This window comes from Pogona vitticeps, chromosome 2, assembly GCF_051106095.1.
Source record: "Pogona vitticeps strain Pit_001003342236 chromosome 2, PviZW2.1, whole genome shotgun sequence".
NCBI classification, from domain to species: domain Eukaryota; kingdom Metazoa; phylum Chordata; class Lepidosauria; order Squamata; family Agamidae; genus Pogona; species Pogona vitticeps.
The window spans coordinates 292,069,428-292,092,236 of NC_135784.1; the positions used below are offsets into that span (position 1 = coordinate 292,069,428).

The 22,809-nt window shown below is 40.2% G+C and overlaps 2 protein-coding genes and 1 long non-coding RNA gene across 9 annotated transcripts in view; 2 read left to right on the forward strand and 1 right to left on the reverse strand.

Moving 5' to 3' along the window:
• Nucleotides 1–8,029, forward strand: part of FYB1 (FYN binding protein 1) — a 65,310-nt gene extending 57,281 nt beyond the window's left edge. For 2 of the 3 annotated variants that reach the window (XM_020795690.3, XM_078384470.1), the window contains exons 17-19: nucleotides 4,362–4,395; nucleotides 5,920–5,951; nucleotides 6,081–8,029. In XM_020795690.3, coding sequence (XP_020651349.3) covers nucleotides 4,362–4,395; nucleotides 5,920–5,951; nucleotides 6,081–6,103 — 89 coding nt within the window. In that variant the 3' untranslated portion in view covers nucleotides 6,104–8,029. The remainder of the gene's footprint in view (nucleotides 1–4,361; nucleotides 4,396–5,919; nucleotides 5,952–6,080) is intronic. The other variant, XM_020795692.3, reaches the window with a different exon arrangement.
• Nucleotides 6,005–13,488, reverse strand: LOC140704991 (uncharacterized). Its single transcript, XR_012084552.2, has 2 exons — nucleotides 13,362–13,488; nucleotides 6,005–6,192 (listed from the first exon to the last, which is right to left on the reverse strand). It is a non-coding gene; the product is annotated as an uncharacterized LOC140704991 (long non-coding RNA).
• Nucleotides 13,489–13,941: 453 nt separating this feature from the next.
• The window catches only part of RICTOR (RPTOR independent companion of MTOR complex 2), a 103,955-nt gene continuing 95,087 nt past the window's right edge, over nucleotides 13,942–22,809 (forward strand). For 4 of the 5 annotated variants that reach the window (XM_072992817.2, XM_020795646.3, XM_078384469.1 and 1 more), the window contains exons 1-2: nucleotides 13,943–14,071; nucleotides 14,304–14,351. In XM_072992817.2, coding sequence (XP_072848918.2) covers nucleotides 14,023–14,071; nucleotides 14,304–14,351 — 97 coding nt within the window. In that variant the 5' untranslated portion in view covers nucleotides 13,943–14,022. Of the gene's footprint in view, nucleotides 14,072–14,303; nucleotides 14,352–22,809 lie in introns of all 5 variants that reach the window. The other variant, XM_072992815.2, reaches the window with a different exon arrangement.

The window sequence follows — 22,809 nt, forward strand, 5'->3', positions numbered from 1 at the left end:
GTTATACTAAGTAGTTTAGGCATCTGGCAGTGGAGCCAGAGGTTGGGATTCGATTCCCTACTGTGCCTCTTTGGCAGGGGTTGGACTCGATGATCCGTAAGATCCCTTCCAACTCTGTGGTTCTAAGTATGATTATAATTATACTTGAAGCACTGGTTCTTCACATTTATGTCTACAAATATTTTTGAGTTCAATTCCCAGAATCTCTTATTGTTGGCCATAATGGTTTGGTTTCTGAGAGTCATGGTCTGAAACATCTGGAAAGCCAAATGTTAGGAACGATTGAGTTAAATAACCTCCCATGCCTGCACAAACATGCTACAGCATCAAGAGCAGCTGGAGAAGTCTTACACGTTTATTCTAGGAAAGGAGGTGTCGACCACCAAGTATAAGAGACAAAAGGCATGAGCATGACAGAGGTTTTTCAGTGGTGTCTCCACATTTATGGTATAAAGATCCCTGTTCCCTTTTGCATCTTGGTTACTTTGATTTCTAGACCTCCTGATATACATTTGCTTTGGCTAGCAAGTTGCCATATTCAGTGTTTGACAACTTAAACACTCCAATCAAAAGCCCATTGTTGCCATATCAGATCTCTGTTGTCATGGGCAGAACTCTAAGGGTATATACAGAGTCCAAGTTCAGTTTTCTGTATCTTCAAAACTACACTCTGTGTACCAGGACTCCATTGCTGGGATGGTGGGGAAGGTTCACTGCCTTATTTGATCCATTTTCCCCATTCTGAACAACCATTTGCTTATTTTGGTACAGTATTATCTATACAGGTTAACAAGGAGGTAAAAGGATTAGTCCCAATTGCAGCAAAGCAAAGTGTGCTGCTTACATATCACCTCATCGCTCTTAAAGCACTCCCCAGGTGGTTTACATTTATTTATGCAAGGTACACATTTTCCTCCCCCTGGCAAGCTGCGTATTCAATGTACCAACCTTCTGAAGGACAGAAGGCTGAGTGAACCTTGAGCCAACTACCTGAGCCAACTGGGATCAAACTCAGGTCTTGAGCACAAGCTTTACTGCAGTGCTGCAGTTTAACCACCATACCACAAGCACATCTACTGAAATCAATGGGACTTAGAATTAGGGCCTCCCCAGACAGGAGAATTTGGAGCTTAAAATGTTCTTATCTGGGAGTTATAGTTTTAAAAAGACACAGAGAAAGACTTGTTCAGACTTTGTGTAGGTGCTCCCCAGTTTGTATCCAAAATACAACCAGCCAATTTACTAGGGCTCAGAGGAGCATTCCAGTGGGGATAGTAAGGTGTACTGTATCTGATTATGCATTTGGGTATTTGGACAGACAAGGGTTTATACTTGTGAGAGCTTTCTTGTTGGATTGTTGCAATTATTAATGTCTGTCCAGAAGACTACAATCAGGAATATAGCTGTCCAACCCAAATACAACTACGACATCTTTGTTCAATAATGGCCTGCATGAAAATCTTTGAATTCCAAGACCATCTCAATGCAGTGCACTGTGGATGGAAGGCATTGCTCATGAAAATTCCAAATTACACACAGATTCGTGGGTAGCTTTTTCTTCCTAGAAGGTACCCTGGCTTTAGCAAATCTGTCTACTTACTCCCAAGAAAAGCTTCATCTCTACAGACTGATGTGATTCATTTAAAGATCTTACCACTGAAAATCAATAATTTGCTCTAAAAGCTTTGCTAATGTCAAAGATTATCTTTATGCAAGACAGGAAAGGGGATTAGAATACACTAGATGTGAGCTCATTTCCCCAAGGGAGGTGTAGTAAAGTTGTGGTATTGTCCCTTGTTTAAGAGGAAGTCTTCCTGTCTCGAAATGAATGACAGGAACTCAGGTTTCAAAGAGCCACCAAGGGAGTTGTACTATCAGGTTCAGAATGTTTGCCTTGCAGTTTTTAAATGCAACTGCAAGGAAGGAAAGTGCTTTTCATTATTATTTTCCAGATGGGAAACTGAGTTCCAAAGGTTACAAAATGATAACCAAACGTAGTCTTTTTAAAAGTCAGATGTCATGTTCTGGAGAAAATGGGCTGTGGGATGTTTCAAAGATCCTTTCCAGACCAAGAATGTGGAAACCACATTTTATTTTGTACTAACATAGAGCTGGTGAAATACATGATCCTCACTTTATCGCTAAAGGAGGACATCCATTGTCTCACTACTTACACTTCTGTATATCTATATATCTATCAGTGTTTGTGGCCAGGAAGTACTAAAGAACAGAGCAGCACAGAATTCAAATTACTTTATTAAAAAAATAGCAAAAAGATGAACAAAAGGTAATATACATATCTAATGTAATATACATATATAACGCTGTTTTTAAAGTGTCACATGCATATTCACTACTCTAATACAGAGTTTTTAAAAAAATTCCTGGCCCCTCCATGGAGCCAAGGAAGTGTTTAATTTGTCAGTGTTGTGATATTGTGTTTCACTTCACAATATGGACAAATTAAAGGAGAAAGGCTTGCTTTGATTTGTTTCCAGCAATCATACATGCTGGATACTGACCAAAACACAGCAATCCTAGCTGCACCAAAAAAAACAGTGGCCAGAAAGAAGTGTATAGGACCACTTGACAGGCAGGTTGGTTCACTCCAACGAAGACATCATCTGATCACTCTTTTAGGAACAAACCAGGCCTTCCCTGCAGAAGACCAAACAGTAGGCTAAATGCCTGTGTGGTCCGTTTCTTTGTCATGCTTAAAGTCAGTCCACTGAACACTTACATTTTGTTGTTGTTTAGTCGTTAATTTATGTCCGTCTCTTTGTGACCCCATGGACCAGAGCATGCCAGGCCCTTCTCTCTTCCACTGCCTCCCGGAGTTGGGTCAAATTCATGGTGGTGACTTCAATTACACTGTCCAACCATCTCGTCCTCGGTCGTCCCCTTCTCCTCTTGCCTTCACACTTTCCCAACATCAGGGTCTTTTCCAGGAAATCTTCTCTTCTCATGAGATGGCCAAAGTACTGGAGCCTCAGCTTCAGGATCTGTTCTTCCAGTGAGCACTCAGGGTTGATTTCCTTCAGAATGGATAGGTTTGTTCTCCTTGCAATCCAAGGGACTCTCAAGAGTCTCCTCCAGCACCACAATTCAAAAGCATCAATTCTCACTTCCATACATCACTACTGGAAATACCATAGCTTTGACTATGTGGACCTTTGTCGGCAAGATGATGTCAGTGTTTTTTAAGATGCTGTCTAGGTTTGTCATAGCTTTCCTCCCAATAAGCAGGTGTCTTTTAAATCTGTGGCTGCTGTCACCATCTGCAGTGATCATGGAACCCAAGAAAGTAAAATTTGTCACTGCCTCCATATCTTCCCCTTCTATTTGCCAGGAGGTGATGGGACCAGTGGCCATGATCTTAGGGTTTTTTTATGTTGAGCTTCAGACCATTTTTGCACTCTCCTCTTTGACCCTCATTAAGAGGTTCTTTAATTCCTCCTCACTATCTGCCATCAGAGTGGTATCATCTACATATCAGAGGTTGTTGATGTTTCTTCCGGCAGTCTTAATTCCAGTTTGGGATTTATCCAGTCCTGCCTTTCGCATTATATATTGGTTGTTGTGAGCCGCCCAGAGACCTTTGGGTAGAGTGGGCAGCATATAAATAAAATAAATAAAATAAATAAATAAATAAATATATTCTGCATATAAGTTAAATAAGCAGGGAGACAATATACAGCCTTGTCGTACTCCTGTCCCAATTTTGAACCAATCAGTGTTCCATATCCAGTTCTGTTGCTTCCTGTCCCACATACAGATTTCTCAGGAGACAGATAAAGGTGGTCAGGCACTCCCATTTCTTTAAGAACTTGCCATAGTTTGTTGTGGTCCACACAGTCAAAGGCTTTTGTGTAGTCAATGAAGCAGATGTTTTTCTGGAACTCTCTGGCTTTCTCCATAATCCAGCGCATGGTAGCAATGTACTTCTATTTATTTATTTATTTATTTATTTATTTATTTATTTATTTATTTATTTATTTATTTATTTATTTATTTATTTATTTATTTATTTATTTATTTATTTTATATCCCGCCTATCTAGTCGGTTAAGACCACTCTAGTTCTCGGTCCATGTACTGCTGAAGCCTACCTTGTCAGATTTTGAAGGCCTGGTTTTTATTCCACAGATGGTCCAATATTTATATGCCCCACAGATGCCTGTGCTTTCAAGATAGCACAGTCTCTGCTCTAAAACAACTCAAAGGGTCAGCATGAAACAAGTATAACACATGGCACTTCAATATCATAACTCTCCTCTCCCTGCCTCATGGTTTCCCTTAGCTAGGAAGAGAAATGCCATCTCAAGCTGAAAATAACCACACGCATATAATTTAATTTTGCAGATGGGTATGTCCGAAGAAGCTGCATAGCAGACGAGTAAGTGAAATATTTTCATCTTGGAGCTTACTGTGAGAGACAAAATTGTCAAAACCTAGTGGGGAAATGGTTATTTTTTTTCCTTAGCCAGTCAGAGAATGGATAAGGTGAAACAAGGGGACTGATCCATCCCCTTAAGGAATGGGGTTTGCAAAGCAGTAACTTGAGCAGGTGTGGAGGTATGGGAGAGTGAAGCTGACAGAGCTGTGGTCTAACAGCTGTGGCTCAGCTGGAAGCTACTTACCTGCCCCATTTCAGCTGGGTGGGGCTTCAAGAAAGAGCCTTAGTAGAAGTGCAGCAACTGTAGTACTGTATTTGAAGTAACGAGTGGATGGAAGGGCCAACAGGCACATAGGCAGGTTTGGGTATTTTGGGTTTTCTTTGTTTCTGTGAGTGAGCATTTGTAGATTATTGCCCTTGAGTCATTTTCTCCTATATCACTTTCCCTTTGTTTAAGTAAATGACTGCTTCTTGTTTTTTATCTAATAATAGGCTGGCCGTAAGGGTGCCTCCATGCTGGCCTTCAGCTCACTTGCACACTCAGAATCCAGGTCTAGGGAGCCTCAGGTCTAGGTTTTATCTTATTTTATTCTGAATGGCGAAACTATAAGTTTCTCCTTTCACCTTACCATGAACATCCTGCATAACTGCTTCTAATTCATAGCTGTAAGCTCATAATTACTACAACATAATTATTACAAATTACATGTAGGCCAGATGAGGTCTAACAAGCTGAATTCATCCCATGGTTAAACTTAAATTTTTAGTAAATAGTTGCTTTAAAAAATTCTCAGGGACAAAAACATTTTTCAGTCTAAATAATTTTTTCCTGATGTATTTTTACAACAATAATCATTTCTATAATAACTTTCCTCTTTATTCAACGAAATATAAAAGATGATCTCAACGGCCCTCATCCCCAATATCTGTATCTAGAAATGTTCTGCTTAGAGAAACTGGTGGTAAACTGGGAGGAACTGGTGGCAGATGGAAAAGAAAAAAGTGGTGTGTTTTCCTACCTTAGACAATGGGACATATTGCACCACCTCTATTCCAATGTATCACTTTACCATCTTCCCAATCATTTCAAGAATGTTTGCCCCTCATCTACTTCCTTGCAGCTTTTGTCCTGTAGCTCCCTCCCCATGTTTTATCCTCAGAAACATCTTTTCAAATACTTAGATTGTGTATGACCTGAGTTGTTGTAGGATTTAATTTCAAGTGAATATGGACAGGAGAATTCTGAATAACATATTATCAAATCTGGAAACTACTCATAATACTTTTTGAAAACTCATAATACTGTCAAGGAGCATACGCTTTGTGTGCAGAAGGTCATCTGGCATCTATTTGTAGGGTGGGGAAAGATGTTTCTCTGGAAACCTCTAGAGCCATTGCCAGTCAGTGCAAGTATATTGTACCGAGTTTGATGGACTAATGGCCTGGGAGGCAGAACTACTGCATTTCTATTATAGCTGAAAGAAAGCAACTAAATCAGATCGATTTTCCCTTCTTTATTTACAGAGACGATGAAATCTATGATGACATTGCTGATGGTATGTTACACATGTCAAAATTGTAATAACAGGAGATCAAATCAACTGAAATATTTTCTTTTGCTTTGTTTTTAATTGTAAAAGCAGACATTTCATACAAAATTGTTTTCCATTTTCCCCCTCATCTAGGCTGCATATACGACAATGATTAGTTGCAGACCTCTTCCCAGCGTGAACATCTTCTCTGGATTTCCAACTCGCTGATGATGCAGGACAGAAAGTCTCTCACTCATGCTTCTTGCTGTTGTATGGACACAAAAATTAGATTAAGCTATTCCACCAGTTTCTGGACTGTGAAGTAGTGTTCACAGTGGAAGCAAAACATTTCTGAGTTAGCTTCAACTTTGTTTGGGGCCACGATACAGACTTCTAAACTATCTCCCCTCAGTACTATGCAAAGTGCTTTTAGATCACTGAGATAATTACCCATTCCCCTTTTGCTAATTATCTCTCCCCAGCATATATTCTTCAATAGTTCACAGGTAAAATTAGGGACACTGAGATGTGTACTTGTAACACTGCTGTTCTCACATCAAGAATCACTACATGAAGTGCCCCGGCCCCATTACATTTCCTCTCTATCCATAGATCTTAGCATTAGTTTCCAGAGCAATGTTACCTTAGCAAACTGACTATAACTGTTTTGTTGTTTAAAATAATGTAACAGTGTGTCATCTCATAAAGGACCTTGTTGCACTTACTGTTCAAACACCTTGCACTTATTTTTATATACAGTAAATGTATACATGTTACTAAATAAATCATGGCTGGGAAATGTAGAGCGGGGGCTGGATTTTCCTAATATGCATTATGAAGGGGTATTATGATGCATTCATTCACATATTCATCGTCCTCCTATACATACCTATATAATTTTCACATTCTTTACCTTCTAGGGATCTGTGTTGAAACCTGATGAATTCTACTTTGTATATATTCAAATTAATAAACATTTTAAAAGAAACCTTTGTTTCAAAAAAGGAAAACAGTAACAAAAGGAAGACAGATTTTTTTAGGGCAGGTAGGTAGTAGAAAATAGAATTGTTTCTGATTAACAGACAATTGGAAGGCATGTAAATATTCCTCTCTGTAAGAAAACACAGACCTACTATTTTTTTTTTAATTTTGATCTGAACATATTTTGGTTGGAAAAATATTGAACCATTTGCTCTGTTAAAAACTTCAGATGTATCCCAAGAAGTCTAAACTCTTCTACTGATTTAACTATTTATTTCAGTTGTTCAGCAGGCAGTGAAACTGTTTTACCACATTTCAATCTCCCCTCATAACAGATTAGCCTCACATCAAATCATGCTGTATTTCTACCACCTTGTAGAAATTGGGCAATGTGTCCTCTGCTGCTTATTCAACAGATAAATACTATGCTACTTATGGTGAGAGTGATTGTTAAAGTTTATGTAACACATATGAAAAGCACAGCACAGGCTGTAATGGTACACTGGTGTACATATATACACATATATTCTGTACAGTTACTAGCAATATTCTGGGAGGAAGAATTAAATTAGGCCCCACTTGTCTCACCTAACCTGCTGATGAACCATGTTGCCAAATATTTGACTAGGAAGGTACGCACCACCACACACACTATATATCAGTTTGCATTCCCTCACCTCAAGAATACACACGTGGATGCTCTTAGCTAGACTCTATGAGACAGGATATGTTACCTTTGTACACATCATGGACTATGCTTGTTAAATCTATAACTTAATAATTGCTTAAGAAGAAACTTCATATAATTGTGTGTGTTTGTTTAAACTGAATAATCCTGAAATGTCGTGCACGGGTCTCCAGCCTTTTGGAATCAGTAGACATTTAGGGGAGATATAAGAATAATCAGTAACAACAACAAATCAGTTATGGTGGATGTAACCAATCACAAAACACCAATTTCCTAAAAAGTCCATCATGAGGTTAAAAAGACAATTTGACCAACAATCTGAGTATAAAGCAGGTAGAGCAGAACACACAAATGTACAAATACTGTTTGAGTCCAGCTACCATTGTAAGAGCTCATCCATTTAATAGAAAGGCAAATAAACAGTTTTCCCTAATCGGCTCTATGGTTTATTTACAGTATTCCATCAATGTATTTCACTAAATAAGATCACTGCAATCATAAACAAGACCATATATCTCAATCGTCATCATAATCTTAGAATTGCAGTGCTGGATCATCAAGTCCAGCCCCTGTCAAGGAGGCACAGTGAGGAATCAAACTCCCAATCTCTGTCTCAGCAGCCTGACACCTAAATCACTGAGCTATACAGCAGTTCATCAATAAAAGTGCATTGCAAACACAGAAGAGCCTCTCTTTCTTGGGCACTCATCAATCACAAACATACCATTTTACTTGGATCACTACTATATTCAGTACCTCTTCTCTTCTACATGTGTACCCCTGAACACATCAATTCAGAGACACAAACATATATCCAAATCCTCCATCACCCAATCATATCTCCTTCTCTTCTCCAAACTAGGCTTTCATGCTGGTGTCCAAGCTTATATATATATATAATCATATATATAATCATATATATAATCATATCTCCTTCTCTTCTCCAAACTAGGCTTTCATGCTGGTGTCCAAGCTTATATATATATATAAGCTTGGACACCAGCATGAAAGCCTAGTTTGGAGAAGAGAAGGAGATATGATTGGGTGATGGAGGATTTGGATATCCTCTCTCTCTCTGTCTCTCTCTCTCTCTTTGTCTCTCTCTCTGTCTCTCTCTATATATATACTGGTTTTTCATATATATAAGGTTTTTCAAAAGAAAAGGGCAGGGGTCATTGGTTAGTACCCACTGGGGACTTATTATATAATTTAAGCCTTCCACCACTGGTTTTGTTTTGTTTTGCTGTATTCCAAGATTCTAGTGTTAGAGTCCTGGACATTTGAATTATACTGGCATCTTGCTATGTATGATTTGTTAATCTCATGTTTTTCTTCAGTGTAGATTTTGTCCTTAACTCTGATGATCCAGGAAACATTAAATACTTTATATATTTTCTAAAACTGCAGCATCTCTACAGCCAGGCAGTATACCAATCAGCATGGTGCTATTCACACACATTCCATTCTCCCTCCGAACTGGTTTTAACAGACTCTCCTGGCACACATCCAACTTACCACTGCCAGTCACTCACTATGCATACCAATATACACTTATATACAAAATACATACAAGGCGGAATCACCACATCTCTCCTCTCTTTCTCCTTACTTGTTTGTGATAGTGGACATTCCTTTCTGTTCTGGTGTGTAATGTCATTGCGAATGTGATGGGATCCAAAATGGGCTCATTATTGGTCTTGGAATGAAGTTATTTTCTCATTTTTAAAAAGAAAATCATGTAATTGGTTCAAACTGTTTAGAAAAACCATATAATGCAAATTCCAAATTAAAGAGATCTGTGTGACAAGTCCAGTCATTAATATATTGATTCCACATGTAGCAGCATATTAAAAATCCCAGAGCTTCTACCGTGTTTCCTGGAAAATAAGACAGGGTCTTATATTAATTTTTGCTCCAAAAATGCATTAGGGCTTATTTTCAGGAGATGTTTTATTTTTTCATATACAACAATCTACATGTATTCAAATACAGTCATGTCATCTTGTTGCTGCACAATGGTGGAAGGTGGGATTTCACTTAACTGGGGCTTATTTTGGGGGTAGGGCTTATATTACAAGCATCCTGAAAAAAATCATACTAGGGCTTATTTTCAGGTTAAGGCTTATTTTCAGGGAAACAGGGTAAGATTTACTTTTTAGGTCTAAAGTTTTTAAAATTCCACAGTGACCATGCTGGCTAAGGTATCTTCAGAGCTGTAATTTAAAAAAGCAACTCTTCTGAGCTCTGAAAAGTTACTTTGCACATACATAATTTCCACTGTAAAATCAGACATATCAGATATTCTACTTTTTAAGATGGATGTTTAATTCCTTGTGAAAGATCAGCAAAGGGCCTGGAATCAGAAACATCAGAGAAGAGCCACCTGGTACAGTGGTTAAACTGCAGTACTGCAGTCAAGGCTCTGTTCACGACCTGAGTTCAATCTCAAACAGCTCAGGTAGCTGGCTCAAGGTTGACTGAGCCTTCCATCCTTCTGAGGTTGGTAAAATGAGTAGCCAGCTTGCGTTGGGGGTGGGGTACAATATCTAGTCTTATTAGTTGAATTGTAAACTGAGTGCTTTAAGCACTATGGGGCAGTATACCATATAAGCAACACACTTTCCTTTCCCTGATTATAATTACCGTGTTTTCCCCGAAAATAAGACAGGGTCTTATATTAGGTTTTTCTCCAAAAATGCATTAGGGCTTATTTTCAGAGCATGTTTTATTTATTTCATGTAAAGCAATCTACATTTATTCTTCTGGTTGTTGCACAATGGTGGAGGGCAGGGTTTCACTTACTTGGGGCTTATTTATGGAGTAGGGCTTATATTATGAGCATCCTGAAAAATCATACTAGGGCTTATTTTCAGGTTAGGGCTTATTTTCAGGGAAACAGGGTAATCTATTGTGTTAGATAAGATCCAGGTACAAAATACTGTATAAACGAAACTGGAAAGAAATGCCCTTTTTGCCCAGTTACAAGTCTGAATGTTTTGGAATTAAAATCAAGGCATAAATTAATTTTATAAATTCTTGTAAATTCTTTGCACAAGTTTTTCTATAGATTGCACCAGTGACAATGTGCCATGTTATTTTCAAAGTTTGATGAATGTTACTAACCAGAGATAGATTTTGTGAATGTAAGAAAATTGCAATTGCCACTTAATTAGAAAACTAACTTGGTAGCTGATTAATCATACAAGCTTTGTCTGATTAGTTAATCTATCAGTTATACCTCCAGCCTCTTGTGTGTAGGAGAAAAACATTCCTGTAGTGAAGAGTGTTTTTCCCCAGTTGATCTTTTAGAAGTGGCTGGTGGTAAAGTCATAAACATTATAAACTAGTGAAGAGGATGAGATAAATAATCAACCAACTATAGTAAATCTTTTCATTATTTAGGGGCTTCTTGTATGAAGTTCTAGAGTGCTTTAATTCCCACAGAAGTGACTCTGCACACTTATCTCACAATGCATGTGTCTTTGGACACATTACCTTTCTGACAAAAACCAGAATTTCCCAGCCAACATGGTCTCATCTCAATGGCCAAAATCATATTGGTGATTTACGCTTGCATAAGAGAAATCAAGAAGCTAATTGTTGCTAATTAATGCAATGCTAATCATGTTCCTGAGTGCCTAGTCAATTTTGATTGGATGTGAATCCAGGAGTGCATCCAGCACCTCATTAATGAGCATCAATTTGCCATTGCAACTTATATGATTTTCTTTATGCAAGCATAAACTACCAAGAGGATTTGGGACACTAAATCTATACAGAGTGGAATAAATGATTTCCCCCCCCCCCACAGGGTCCTGCCTGAGCTAGAAGCTGTCATTATATTGCATTGATTGGTTTGTGACATCACAAGGAAATGGGCATTCCCCTTAATATTGTTATTTTTTAAAGTTACCAAGCATATGTTAAATTGTGATGGGGGGGGATGATCTGTCGCTGTGATTGATGGGTGTCATTGGCTAGTCTTTTGTGTGCAGTAATCACAACAATACACCCATAAGAAAAAACAACATGATCACCATAATCACCCACATCTCCTGAAAAGGACAAAAAGCTGATTGCCACGGCTACAAATATTCAGCTGTCCCACACACTATACCAGAACACAGAGTTCTAACTTCTGTCCTCTGAAGATGCTGGCCAAAGAGACTGGCGAAACATTAGGAAGAAAAACCTTCAGAACACGACCAAACAGCCCAAAAACTACAACACCCATCAGATCCCTGCGGTGAAAGCCTTTGAGAATATATAAAAAATGTTTCATCATTATTTTAGTAGTCAAGGGAAGATTATGCTCAGTGTAAACAGGAAGCATGTGACTTTTTCAAAGAAAAACCAGTCACTTTTCTGGGTAAAACCACACCCTCAGAAGCGTAAAACCTCGATGCCTAAGATGTTAATTAAATTTGGTAATTTTATTTAAAAAGAAAACAACTTGCACAGTATATATAGTACCCAATTTTCATAGTCTTTAAAACCTAAATTATTTTTCTTTTCAACACAGGATAACTGTTGTTTATCAAAAGAGAACCTATGGCCCTCCAAATGCTTTTGGTCTAGAACGTTCATCATGCCTTACTATTGCCATGTCACCTTCAGCTGAAACCGAACATCTGGAGGGTTACAGGTTCCCCACCCACCACATATGTGAATGGCTATGGCCTAAATCCAATTGCTCATAGCCACAAATTTGTTGTTGTTATGTGCCATGAAAAAAAGGGACGTGGTGGCGCTGCGGGCTAAACCGCAGAAGCCTGTGCTGCAGGGTCAGAAGACCAAGCAGTCGTAAGATCGAATCCACGTGACGGAGTGAGCTCCCGTCGCTTGTCCCAGCTCCCGCCAACCTAGCGGTTCAAAAGCATGCAAATGCAAGTAGATAAATAGGGACTACCTTGGTGCGAAGGTAACAGCATTCCGTGTCTAAGTCGCACTGGCCATTTGACCACGGAAGATTGTCTTCAGACAAACGCTGGCTCTATGGCTTGGAAACGAGGATGAGCACTGCCCCCTAGAGTCGAACATGACTGGACAAAAATTGTCAAGGGGAACCTTTACCTTTACCTATGTGCCATCAAGTTGTCTCTGGCTTATGACAATTCTATGAATGAGCACCCTCCAAAATGTCCTGTCTTCCACAGCCCTGCTCAGCTCTTATAGACTCACGTCTGTGAGTTCCTTTAGAGAGCTAGTGCATCTCATATTTGGTCTTCCTCTTTTCCTACTGCCTTCCACCTTTCCTAGCTAGACACCCTTGCTGGTTAGGTCCTCAAGCCTGTTGTGGGGCTCATCTTTTTGAACAACAGAAAATAAAAAGGAATGCAGCAATGCCACCATCACTGCATAGCCCTATCTACCACAATTTCTTTACAAGAATTCGAGCAAAAAGCTTTATTTCCCAATGCAGTAAAACAAGGAAACACACTTGGCTTTTGATTATAATGGGTGTGACTACAGAGGAAATGATCAAAAACCACACGCAGGCTGCAAACTGATGCATTAAGTGCCTCACATACGAACATGTGCATTTACAGAAAAGACACATAGGAGTACATGTGTCCTGCCGTTTTCACAAATCATGCCAACCGCCTTCAGTTCAAAATTGTACCAATTATCCCGCAAATCTCTTAGGTCCAAACAGACGAAAAGGCTCACAAAACGCGTGTACGGGGCCAGGAAAGAAGGGCTTTCGTCTGAATCCTGCAGAGGTGGCAAGGGAATGAACCTAAGAGCGGGACAACAGCCCGCACCTACGAGTTTCCGTGATCGTCTTCTTTGCGAGGTCTAGGAAGCAAGGAGATCTGGCACGGCGTTCTGGGCCCGAAGCAGCAAGAAAGAGCACGATGCCTACATTTCAAAAAAAGCATGTGCCGTTTCTTTTGCCCGTCTGTATATATCCTGTACGTGAATTCTATACGGCAAGAACAGGGCAGGTAACGTGAGGACGGCTGAACCCACTCACAGGAGGGGAGCCGGCTGCATCCACCCTTCCTCATCCCAACCACCCCAGAGCCGCCTTCCGGCCATCCCGCCCTCAGGTTCGATCAGCCGGCCCTTCCCGCCTCAAGAAACGGAGGGCGGGCCAGCGCTCCTTTTATTCGCCGCCTCACACCGGGGGGCCACCCGCGGCCTCGCCCGCCCGCCCCTCCTTTCCCTCAGCATCCGTTCCTCCTCGGCTGAGGCGGGTGTGCGTCTATGTTTTCCAGCTGGCGCTGGTGTGTGTGCGTGTGTGTGGGGAGAAAGAGCGGGGAGGCGCGCGCCCCCAACGGTCTCCGGCGCCCTCGCAAAAAGGCGAGCGGGCAACCCGGCCAGCAACGGCGGCGGCCTCTACCCAGCCGGGCGGCTCTTTCCCCCCCCAGCTCTCGCGAGAGCGGCCGAGGTTTCCGGTGTTGTGAGTGCGGGGCCGTCAACATGGCGGTGAGCCTCCGCGCCCGCTCGCTGAGGCACCTCCGCATCCGAGGTGAGGAGAACCTGGGCTCTGCCAAGAGACTTTGAAGGGAGGGAAGGAACGGCATGGCATGGAGTCCGCCCTTAACCTTTCCCAGCCCTCCCCCGGTCACTTCCCTTTCGGCCTCCCTCCTCTACGGCCCCTGGGCAAGCAAAAAACATCTTTCCTCTCCAACCCCCCCCCCCGCATCTCTAACCCATTCTCATTTTCTTTTCTCTCCTGTTCCCCCGGCTCCCCCACACAGGCCGAAACGACAGCGGCGAGGAGAACGTCCCCCTCGACCTCACCCGAGGTAACGGAAGGGCTCTGCAGAGAAAGGAGGAGTGGGGGACCCAGAGCGGGCGCCTCCTCCCCTCACACCCTGCAATGGCCCCCCTCTCTCCCTCCCCTCGTATATCCAGAGTGTTTATTTCCCAAATGGGAGTGAGTGGGACTCGGGCATGGGGTGAGGGAGAGGGCAGGTCTGGCGGGAATCCGCCCCTGATTTAGGGGAAAGGGGTCAGAAGGAGGGAAAGGCCGACATACATCTTTCTGTCAGCAGCTCCTCGACCGCTTGAGAAACGGGGAATAAGGAACGGTGGTAGTAGGGGATGGGAAGATGACAGATTGGTCATATCTGCAGATTTGTGCCTGTCTAATCGGGGCTAACTCCTGTTGGGGGAACGGGCCCCTGCTTCTGAGTAACTGAGGCTCTATCACCCGCTCCTCCTTTACTTGGGAGTAAGGCCCGTTTCGTTCCGTGCATCTTCTGGGATCAACTTGCCGAGGATTGGCCTACGAGTTGTTCCCTTCTGCCCCGTTAGAGGCAAAAGAAGGAAAAGCTGCAGTGAGGGGAGAAAATAGCTGTAATTTGGCTGTTTTTTTTAAAAAAGAGAGCAGTACTTCTCTCTGTACAGTATTTCTTTCCCTCCTCATTTGATCACTCGGGCGGCAGGGGAGGGGACATTTTCCTTTGGTGCATGGAAGTAATTTGCCATTTGTTTTGAAACACGAACGTTGAACATGTGAGGGAGGAGAGCCTGGGTTACATGGTGACAAGTGAGCCCCCAAGTCTCCCCTGTCAGTACTGGAGTCGTGTTACTGTCGCATTACAGGAAGAGGAGACATCTGAGGCACAGGAGGGGAGGGGAGCTTAATGTTGAATTGTTTCCTGAGGCAGTTTTGATACATGGAGGAAGGGGAGAGTGGCATAGGAATAATAAGCGGTTGGTGGGCTGTTGATACGTATTTTTTTTTCTCTGCACACCCTCAGACTTGTTTGGTATAGCTTACCCTGGTGCAGGTGGATTATTTACAGTCTGCTGGCTGTAGATGGGGCTGTTAACAACATTAGAGCGTTTCATTGCTTGTGTATAAGATGTAGCTACCAACATTTGAATTCCAGTGAGTCTGTCCAAAGGCATCCCATTCCATTCTGTGCCCTGCCTGCAGATTGATTCTGTGTTGTCAGTGGTCTGCTTGGAAATAATCTACACTGCCTGAGCTTGTTTACAGCTAGAGTTCAATTCATGCCTTTCTGTCCCCATAAGCAAGCTACCTTCTCTTATGACTGGGTGTAGTCTTTTAAGGCAAGCTAGTTGTTGCAATTCTTGTCGTAGTGACCTGTTTGAAAGGGCTTTAGATACTCATATTTTTTGCTGTAGAAGTTTTTTTCATAGTTTAGAGATAGTCATATGCAGTCTCTGTTTTAATTGAAAATGTACCAGTCTACAGTAAAATGTCCTGCCATGTGCTGTGTAAATATAAAGCAATTATTAGATACTATATAGTGTAACAGTTACTGCTTCTTTTTACATTATTTTGAAAATATGTTTACTGTGTTTTGATTGACTAAAATGATACACCAATATAACAGAAAGTTGGAACAGACTGTGTTTATACCAGGGAATTGAGAAGCAAACTCCTGGGCATTCTCATTCTTTGGCCAAAAGATGGGCTAGTCTTCTTCTTGCTCCAAAGTTCCTACAGGAAAGCAAAGGGTGCAACCTTATAAAGGTCCTTAATTAGTTAAGGGCAGAAGCCAGCCTGTGCTTTCTTTAGCTGTGGGGTTCCAGGGTAATTTAACAATGATCTGTTATTCCATTAACAGTTTGCACTTAGGTACAGCCTTGAGCAGGCATGTTTAATAGGATCAAGAGTGCTGCATATTATGGTTTCTAAATCCTTTGTACATTGAATACTTTAGATATTTGTAATAATAACAGAATATTTAGTATAGTTAATAAAACCTTCTTTAAAAGGAATGAAAAAATTGACAACTAAGAAGTAACTAATTAAAATACGTAATGTAGAGGTTAGCAAAATGCCAAGTTGACCAGGCATCTTATACAATTCTTAATTCTTTCTGCATAATATTCTGTTGTTTGTTGGGGGCAGATGACAGTCATAGTGTACAGTACCATGTTGATCACTGTATGCTTGTAAGTTCTCTGTTTCAACATACTGAAGTTGCTTGGGGCCACATGACAGGAAATTTGCTTAAGTTACATCTTAATTGGGAGTCAGTTGTATTGGGAAGATGGAATGCAATATGGAGAACAGAACAAGTTATTGTTTAGGGTTGTAATCAGAAGGAGATTTGCTTGTGTTTGGAAGCATAATTTAGTTCACTAGTTCTTCTTGCATTCAGCTCATGTACTTGTCAAATCTACATTTAAAAGTCTGCTTTTAACCATGCTAATCAATGTCTGTCTATTTTCTGCTTTATTAAAAATGTGTATTTTAAGCTTTTATTTGAAAGTCTTTAAAGCTGTGTAGTTTGTAGGGAAATTCTTTTGCCCCAAGATTAGTTTCAGAGTTACTTTAATTTTCTATATTGGCAAATGTATGTCATCTTTGTGTTCTCATTTATCAAATGTTTCTTGTTTCCCTGGGATTTTATGGCTCTGCTTGTTCCCATGTTGTGTTAGGGCTTCTGTTACTACAAATGGGTATAATATGTGACATTCTTTCTCTTTTTTTCAAATTTGCTTCAGTAGATTTCTATAGGTATATGTTCCTGGGAAAGTGATGAATTTGTTAATTGCTCTATGTATTTTCTAAAAGTAACTGAGTACTAAGTAGCCTTGATGTCTGCTGCTTGATAGTTGAAAGTGAGCACTGCTTTCTCTGTGTCTGCAGTCATTTCAACGATTTCTGCACAACCGCCCTAATATTCACTTTCAGAGCAGCTGATTGATATTAAATAAATAGGATTTGCTCAGTGGTTTTTTACACTTTCATATGCACAAGTGGTTATCCGAAGGTCTTTACTCTCACCCTTGCCTGCAGGGATACAGAACTACAAGTTTTTTCAGCCAGTTATTCTTGGCTACATCTCCTGTCCAAAAAAATGAATGTAAATATATACAATGACTGCATAGGTTAACAATGTATAGAATTGTTATGTCAGTGCAGACTGTTAGACTCTGTCTTTTAAAGTTTAAAACTTCTATGCTGCTTGACACAATGAGTTTGCTACATTCCAAACAAACAACCATAGTTTCATGTTGCAAAATGTCCCACTGGGAACAAAAATCAGAAGTATCTGTGGCCAGCCTTCCATAGATGTGGAACCATGACAAATGTAGTTGCTTTCAGTATCTTCTTGTACATCTCATGTTTGTATGAGCGCAGAGTAGGAAAGCATCTGTTCTCTGTCGTCTTGGGCATCATAGACAAGTGGAGAGACAAGGAGCCTTGTTTCATGTCAGGTAAAGGGAGAGAGTCAGCACTTCCATTTGCAGTTCTGTGTATGTACTGTATGTATCAAAGAACTCAGGAAGGATTACAGGGAGACAGGATTTGTGGATTGGTAACTATTGAGATAGCATTTTGGGTGTAGATGGTTGTTGCAATGGTTAGTGCTTGAAAAAAACATGGGGCACTGCCCAATATGAATGCAGAATTATACGTCCATCTAGGCTGCGTTTTGTTTGATTGACGGGAGCTCTCCGGAGTCTTTCATATCAAAAAGTTGGAGTTCAGTAACACCTGGTGTTCCCAGGTAGACTTCCTTCTAGATCAGTGGTCCCCAACCTTGGGCCTCCAGATGTTCTTGGACTACAACTCCCAGAAGCCTTCACCACCACCTCTACTGGCCAGGATTTCTGGTAGATGAAGTCCAAGAACATCTGGAGGCCCAAGGTTGGGGACCACTGTTCTAGATAATAACCAGGTAATTAAAGTGGCATGGCTGTAGGAAATGCTGTTTAAAAAGTATTTCTAGTTGACAGATTTGAGCTTTTAAAACTAAAATTGTACACAGTTATCTCAAGTGTCATACTTGTTGATGTAGTCATTGTAATGCAAAAGATCTACCTTTAGCAATCTTGGAAACAATGCTGTCACTTCCTTTACTGAGAGTTTGGTCTTCCATGTTTTAAAATATTTTATTATGGAGGATAAATCGTCAGTGCTTAGTATATATCATATATCTGCCAAAGCTATTTTTCTATTTTTTCTACATCTTCGTCCTGAGGCTAACTGATTTTTATTCTGAATTCCAGTGGACCATTTAAAAAACAAATGTTTTGCTTAACTGAGCTTCTATTAATTAACACTCATGACAACAGTTCTAGAGTTGACATTTAAAAAAATGAAATATTTCAAAATATGTTTTTTGTCTTCTGCCCTTCCTACAAAAAACTTAAGGCAGCACTTCGATGACACATCCTGTTTTTATCTGTGAGCCAGTCCTGTGGAGTGAATTAGCCAGAAAGGGAGTAAATTTATAGCTCAGGAAGGATTTGAACCCACATCATTGTCTTACAGACTGAACACTTTTTTGTGTTACTCTTGTGTTCTTTGGTTCAGAACAAATCTTTAAACAGAATCTGTGGCAACAACAAATATGTATAAAATGAATAAGCATCACGTTTACATTAATAATAAAAGTTTCATGTTGTAACTGGCTGATCTGAAGATGATTTTGAGAGGTTGCAGCTATTTATTTGTTATAAATATTTATATCCCGCTTTTCTTAAAAGGACCCGAGGCAGATTAAACTACTGAAATTACTACAGCTTTTGATTATACTACCGTATTTGCCGGCGCACAAGTCGACCGGCTGCATAAGACGCCCCCCCCCAACAGGAGGAGGAGGAAGAGAGACTGCTGGAAGTACACAAAGAATTTAAAATTCCAAGCCAGACTCTACCTAATGTCCAGCTGTATCCAGTTGCCATTTAGGGAACCTTGAAATGCTGCTTTTGCTTTTGCTCTAATCTTTGCATCTTATATCCCCCCTCCCCCGAGGACAAATAGGCCTCACATCTACTCCACTCTCTTCATTCTGTGGCACATCCCTATCAACTGTGCTGCCTGTCGGGAATTGAATTCCTCTTCCATGCCAGCCTCCCTTGCTGCACCACGTCTTCTTTCCTACTGCCTGTGTGCTAACAGCATACATAGGAAAAGCATGGCCGGATATTCTTCCAGCTTTGAATAAGAACTTTGCAGGGAAATTTTTAAAAACTGATCAACTTTTATTTAAATTAGATTTTTCGAAAAAATCACAATAGCTGTATGTTAACTTGTAAAAAGAAATCTGAATATAATAAAAATAGGTAAGTTAGAATGTGATAATATTTTGAATGAGGATAATCAAATGTAGTCATAACTAATTTAAGTTCCATTTAATTCAGTGATTCTGTGATAAACAGATCTAACATTGAGTATAGCCAGTTGATGTAAAGGCTGCTTATTTTATGCAGAATAGAAACACATACACTTGCAGAGAAATATGACTTCTTAGGTTAAGCAGAGTATCTATGATTGTGGAATTCTTAATGGTCTAAGGACCTAGTCATGATGGGCTCTAGATTCCAGCTTTTGGCATTCTTTGGCTGTATTCTGACACACTATGGTTTTGAAGATAAGGCATGAGTAATGTGTACCCAGTCACTTTTACTTTTCGTTTTTTTGATCTGCTATGGCATCTGACCTGTTTTATGCCCTGGCACTGCATGAACATTATACAGTAGTACCTCGACTTACGAACATCTCCACTTGCAAATGATATGAGTTACGAATGGCTCCGTTCACAAAAAGTTGCTTCGTCTTGCGAATGGAGCCTTGACTTTTAAACCAAAAAAGAAAAGAAAAAACATTTCCTGCCTCTTTTTTGACCTAAGTTCACTTTAGGTCAAAAGAAGAAAAAATAAAAAAAATTGCCCCCTAGTGGTAGATATGGATTAACGTGCTTTGCATTAGTTTCCATGGGAACTAATGCTTCGACTTAAGAACAGCGCCTTGACATACAACGAAAAATAACCTGAATGGATTAAATGGTTTTCAATGCATTCCTATGGAAATGTTTGCCTCGACTTACAAACTTTTTGACGTACAAACGCTGTTCCAATACGGATCAAGTTCGCAAGTCCAGGTACCACTGTAATGTTCAATTAAAGATTTTATAATTCATATATTTCCTGAACATTCTTTTCCAGACTGTGAATGTTTAGTGAATTACCAAATTATATGGCATAGATAATTATTTTCTTTCTTATAGAGAAATGACTTCTGTGCTTATGGAAAGAAGTGCACTTATTAAATTCTGTCCTATGGGCGTTTGTTTAACCAGAAATCAGCTTCATCATGTTCTATTAAATGTTCATAGGACTGCTACCGATCTTGTTTTATATTCTTGAAATCAAACAGAAGTCTGTCTGCTTTCTCAAATTAGATGAAATTTCATAATGTAAACATAAAGAGGTATGTATATTATGTAGCCAGTATTTTTTTATTATTGCCTTAGAACAGGGGTGTCCAACCTTTCACCTTCCCTGGGCCATATTAGAAGATGAAAATTTGGTTTGGGCCACACATACATTTGGTTGGGCCACATGGGGGGGCAGCCCTAGCCATCCTCCGCAGCCCCACTCCAAGCGCGCTTATGGCAGCTGCGATCTCAGACAGCAGAGGCTGCCAGCTTCGACTCCGGTGGCTTTATGGGGCCAGGAGGGGGTCCACCTATTGACAGGGATGGCACAATGCAGTCACACAGTCCCCCTGCCCCCTCCCACTCCTTCCTTCCCTCTCTCCCCCTCTACTGTTGTGACATGCCCCGACCACGTTCTGGCCGCAAGCGCTGGCAGTGTAACTTGAAACTTTGGAATTTCTTTAAAAATAAAAAATTGCACTGGGCCGCATGCGGCCCTCAGGCCGCAGGTTGGACAAGCCTGCCTTAGAATACAGTGGGGTCTCGACTTACAAACGGCTCGACATACGAACGTTTCGACTTACGAACAGCTCTCATAGGAATATATGGACTCAACTTAAGAACTTAGATTCGAGTTACGAACTCTTTTTTCCCCTTTTTTTAAAAGCTAAGTCATCTTAGGTTAAAAGGAAAAAAGAAGAAAAATATCCCCCTCTAGTGGCAGAAAGCGGAATAGCAGCATCCCATTAGTTTCTATGGACGAAATGAGCAGATACGGATTAACTGGTTTTCAATGCATTCCTATGGGAAATGCAGATTCGACTTAAGAACTTTTCGACCTGAGAACTGCCTTCCAATACGGATTAAGTTCGTAAGTCAAGACCCCACTGTATATGAAAATGGTTACTTAGTTGGAAACTAGAATGTTTCATTTTCTTTATTAAGTTACAGGAAATACACACTCAGGATATATGCTTGTACAGGAAATATATGAATTTCAAAATCATTCATTTAAATCAGTGGTTCTTAACCTTTTTGAAAGAAACGCCCCCTTGAGCCATTGAGGAAGTTATCATCGCCCCCCTCACCGCGGTGATATCTTTCTTATTTATTTATTTATTTATTTATTTATTTATGTATTTATTTATTTATTTATTTATTTATTTATTTATTTATTTATTTATTTATTTATTTATTTATTTATGACACTTAAATCCAATGACCCCTGAAAACAAAATTCAATTCCAAGAAAATGAAATGCCCCCCAAAAGTAACATTTAATGATTTAGTTGCAAGCAAATTTTAAGACACAAAAAGAAATATAAACTTTGAAACTAAATTAAAATTGGAGGAAAATATATATTCATGCACACCGTAAATAGGCTGCAGCCATCTTAACAGGTTTGGCTTGCTCCAGCGCCCCCCCTACCGCCCCCTTCTGTTCCAGCGCCCCCACACCGCCCCTTTTCATTCTACCGCACCCCTGAAAAATGAAATCGCCCCCTGGGGGGCATTATCGCCCACGTTAAGAACCACTGATTTAAATCAGTGTTCTCCTTTTGAAATCGGCTTTCTCCTTTTGATTTTTTTGTATTTTCTGTTTAATATATAATTGATTATATGTTTGGAAAACATTTTCATCACCAGTGTTTTCAGACTAATTGAATAATAAATTAGTGGGAGCTTTTTTCCTGCCAAAATTAAACACATGTTCACTTCCTTATCATATCCCATGCCAAAGAGGGGCAGAGGATTTCTTTGGAATTCTTCATAGGTCCAGTACCTCCCAGGATTATTGAAACCTTTCAATATCATCTGTCTGTCTGACTTGAATTGACTAACCATGTCCACTGGAATGAGCAATAATAATAATAAGCATCATCATCATCTTAGAACAGCAGAGTTGTAAGGGACCCTATGCTCATAGTTCCTCTGTCTTGCCCAGAAAAATGTACTCTGTGTTAATGCAGGTAAATTTTATTTTGTCATGTTTCCATTTAAGAAAACAGAAGTTTAAAACAAAAATGTTTCACCAACCTATGCTGCTGTTTTCACTTTTATTTTTTGGGCAGTCTCATTACAGGCCATAAATGTATACAACTCCTTTGTT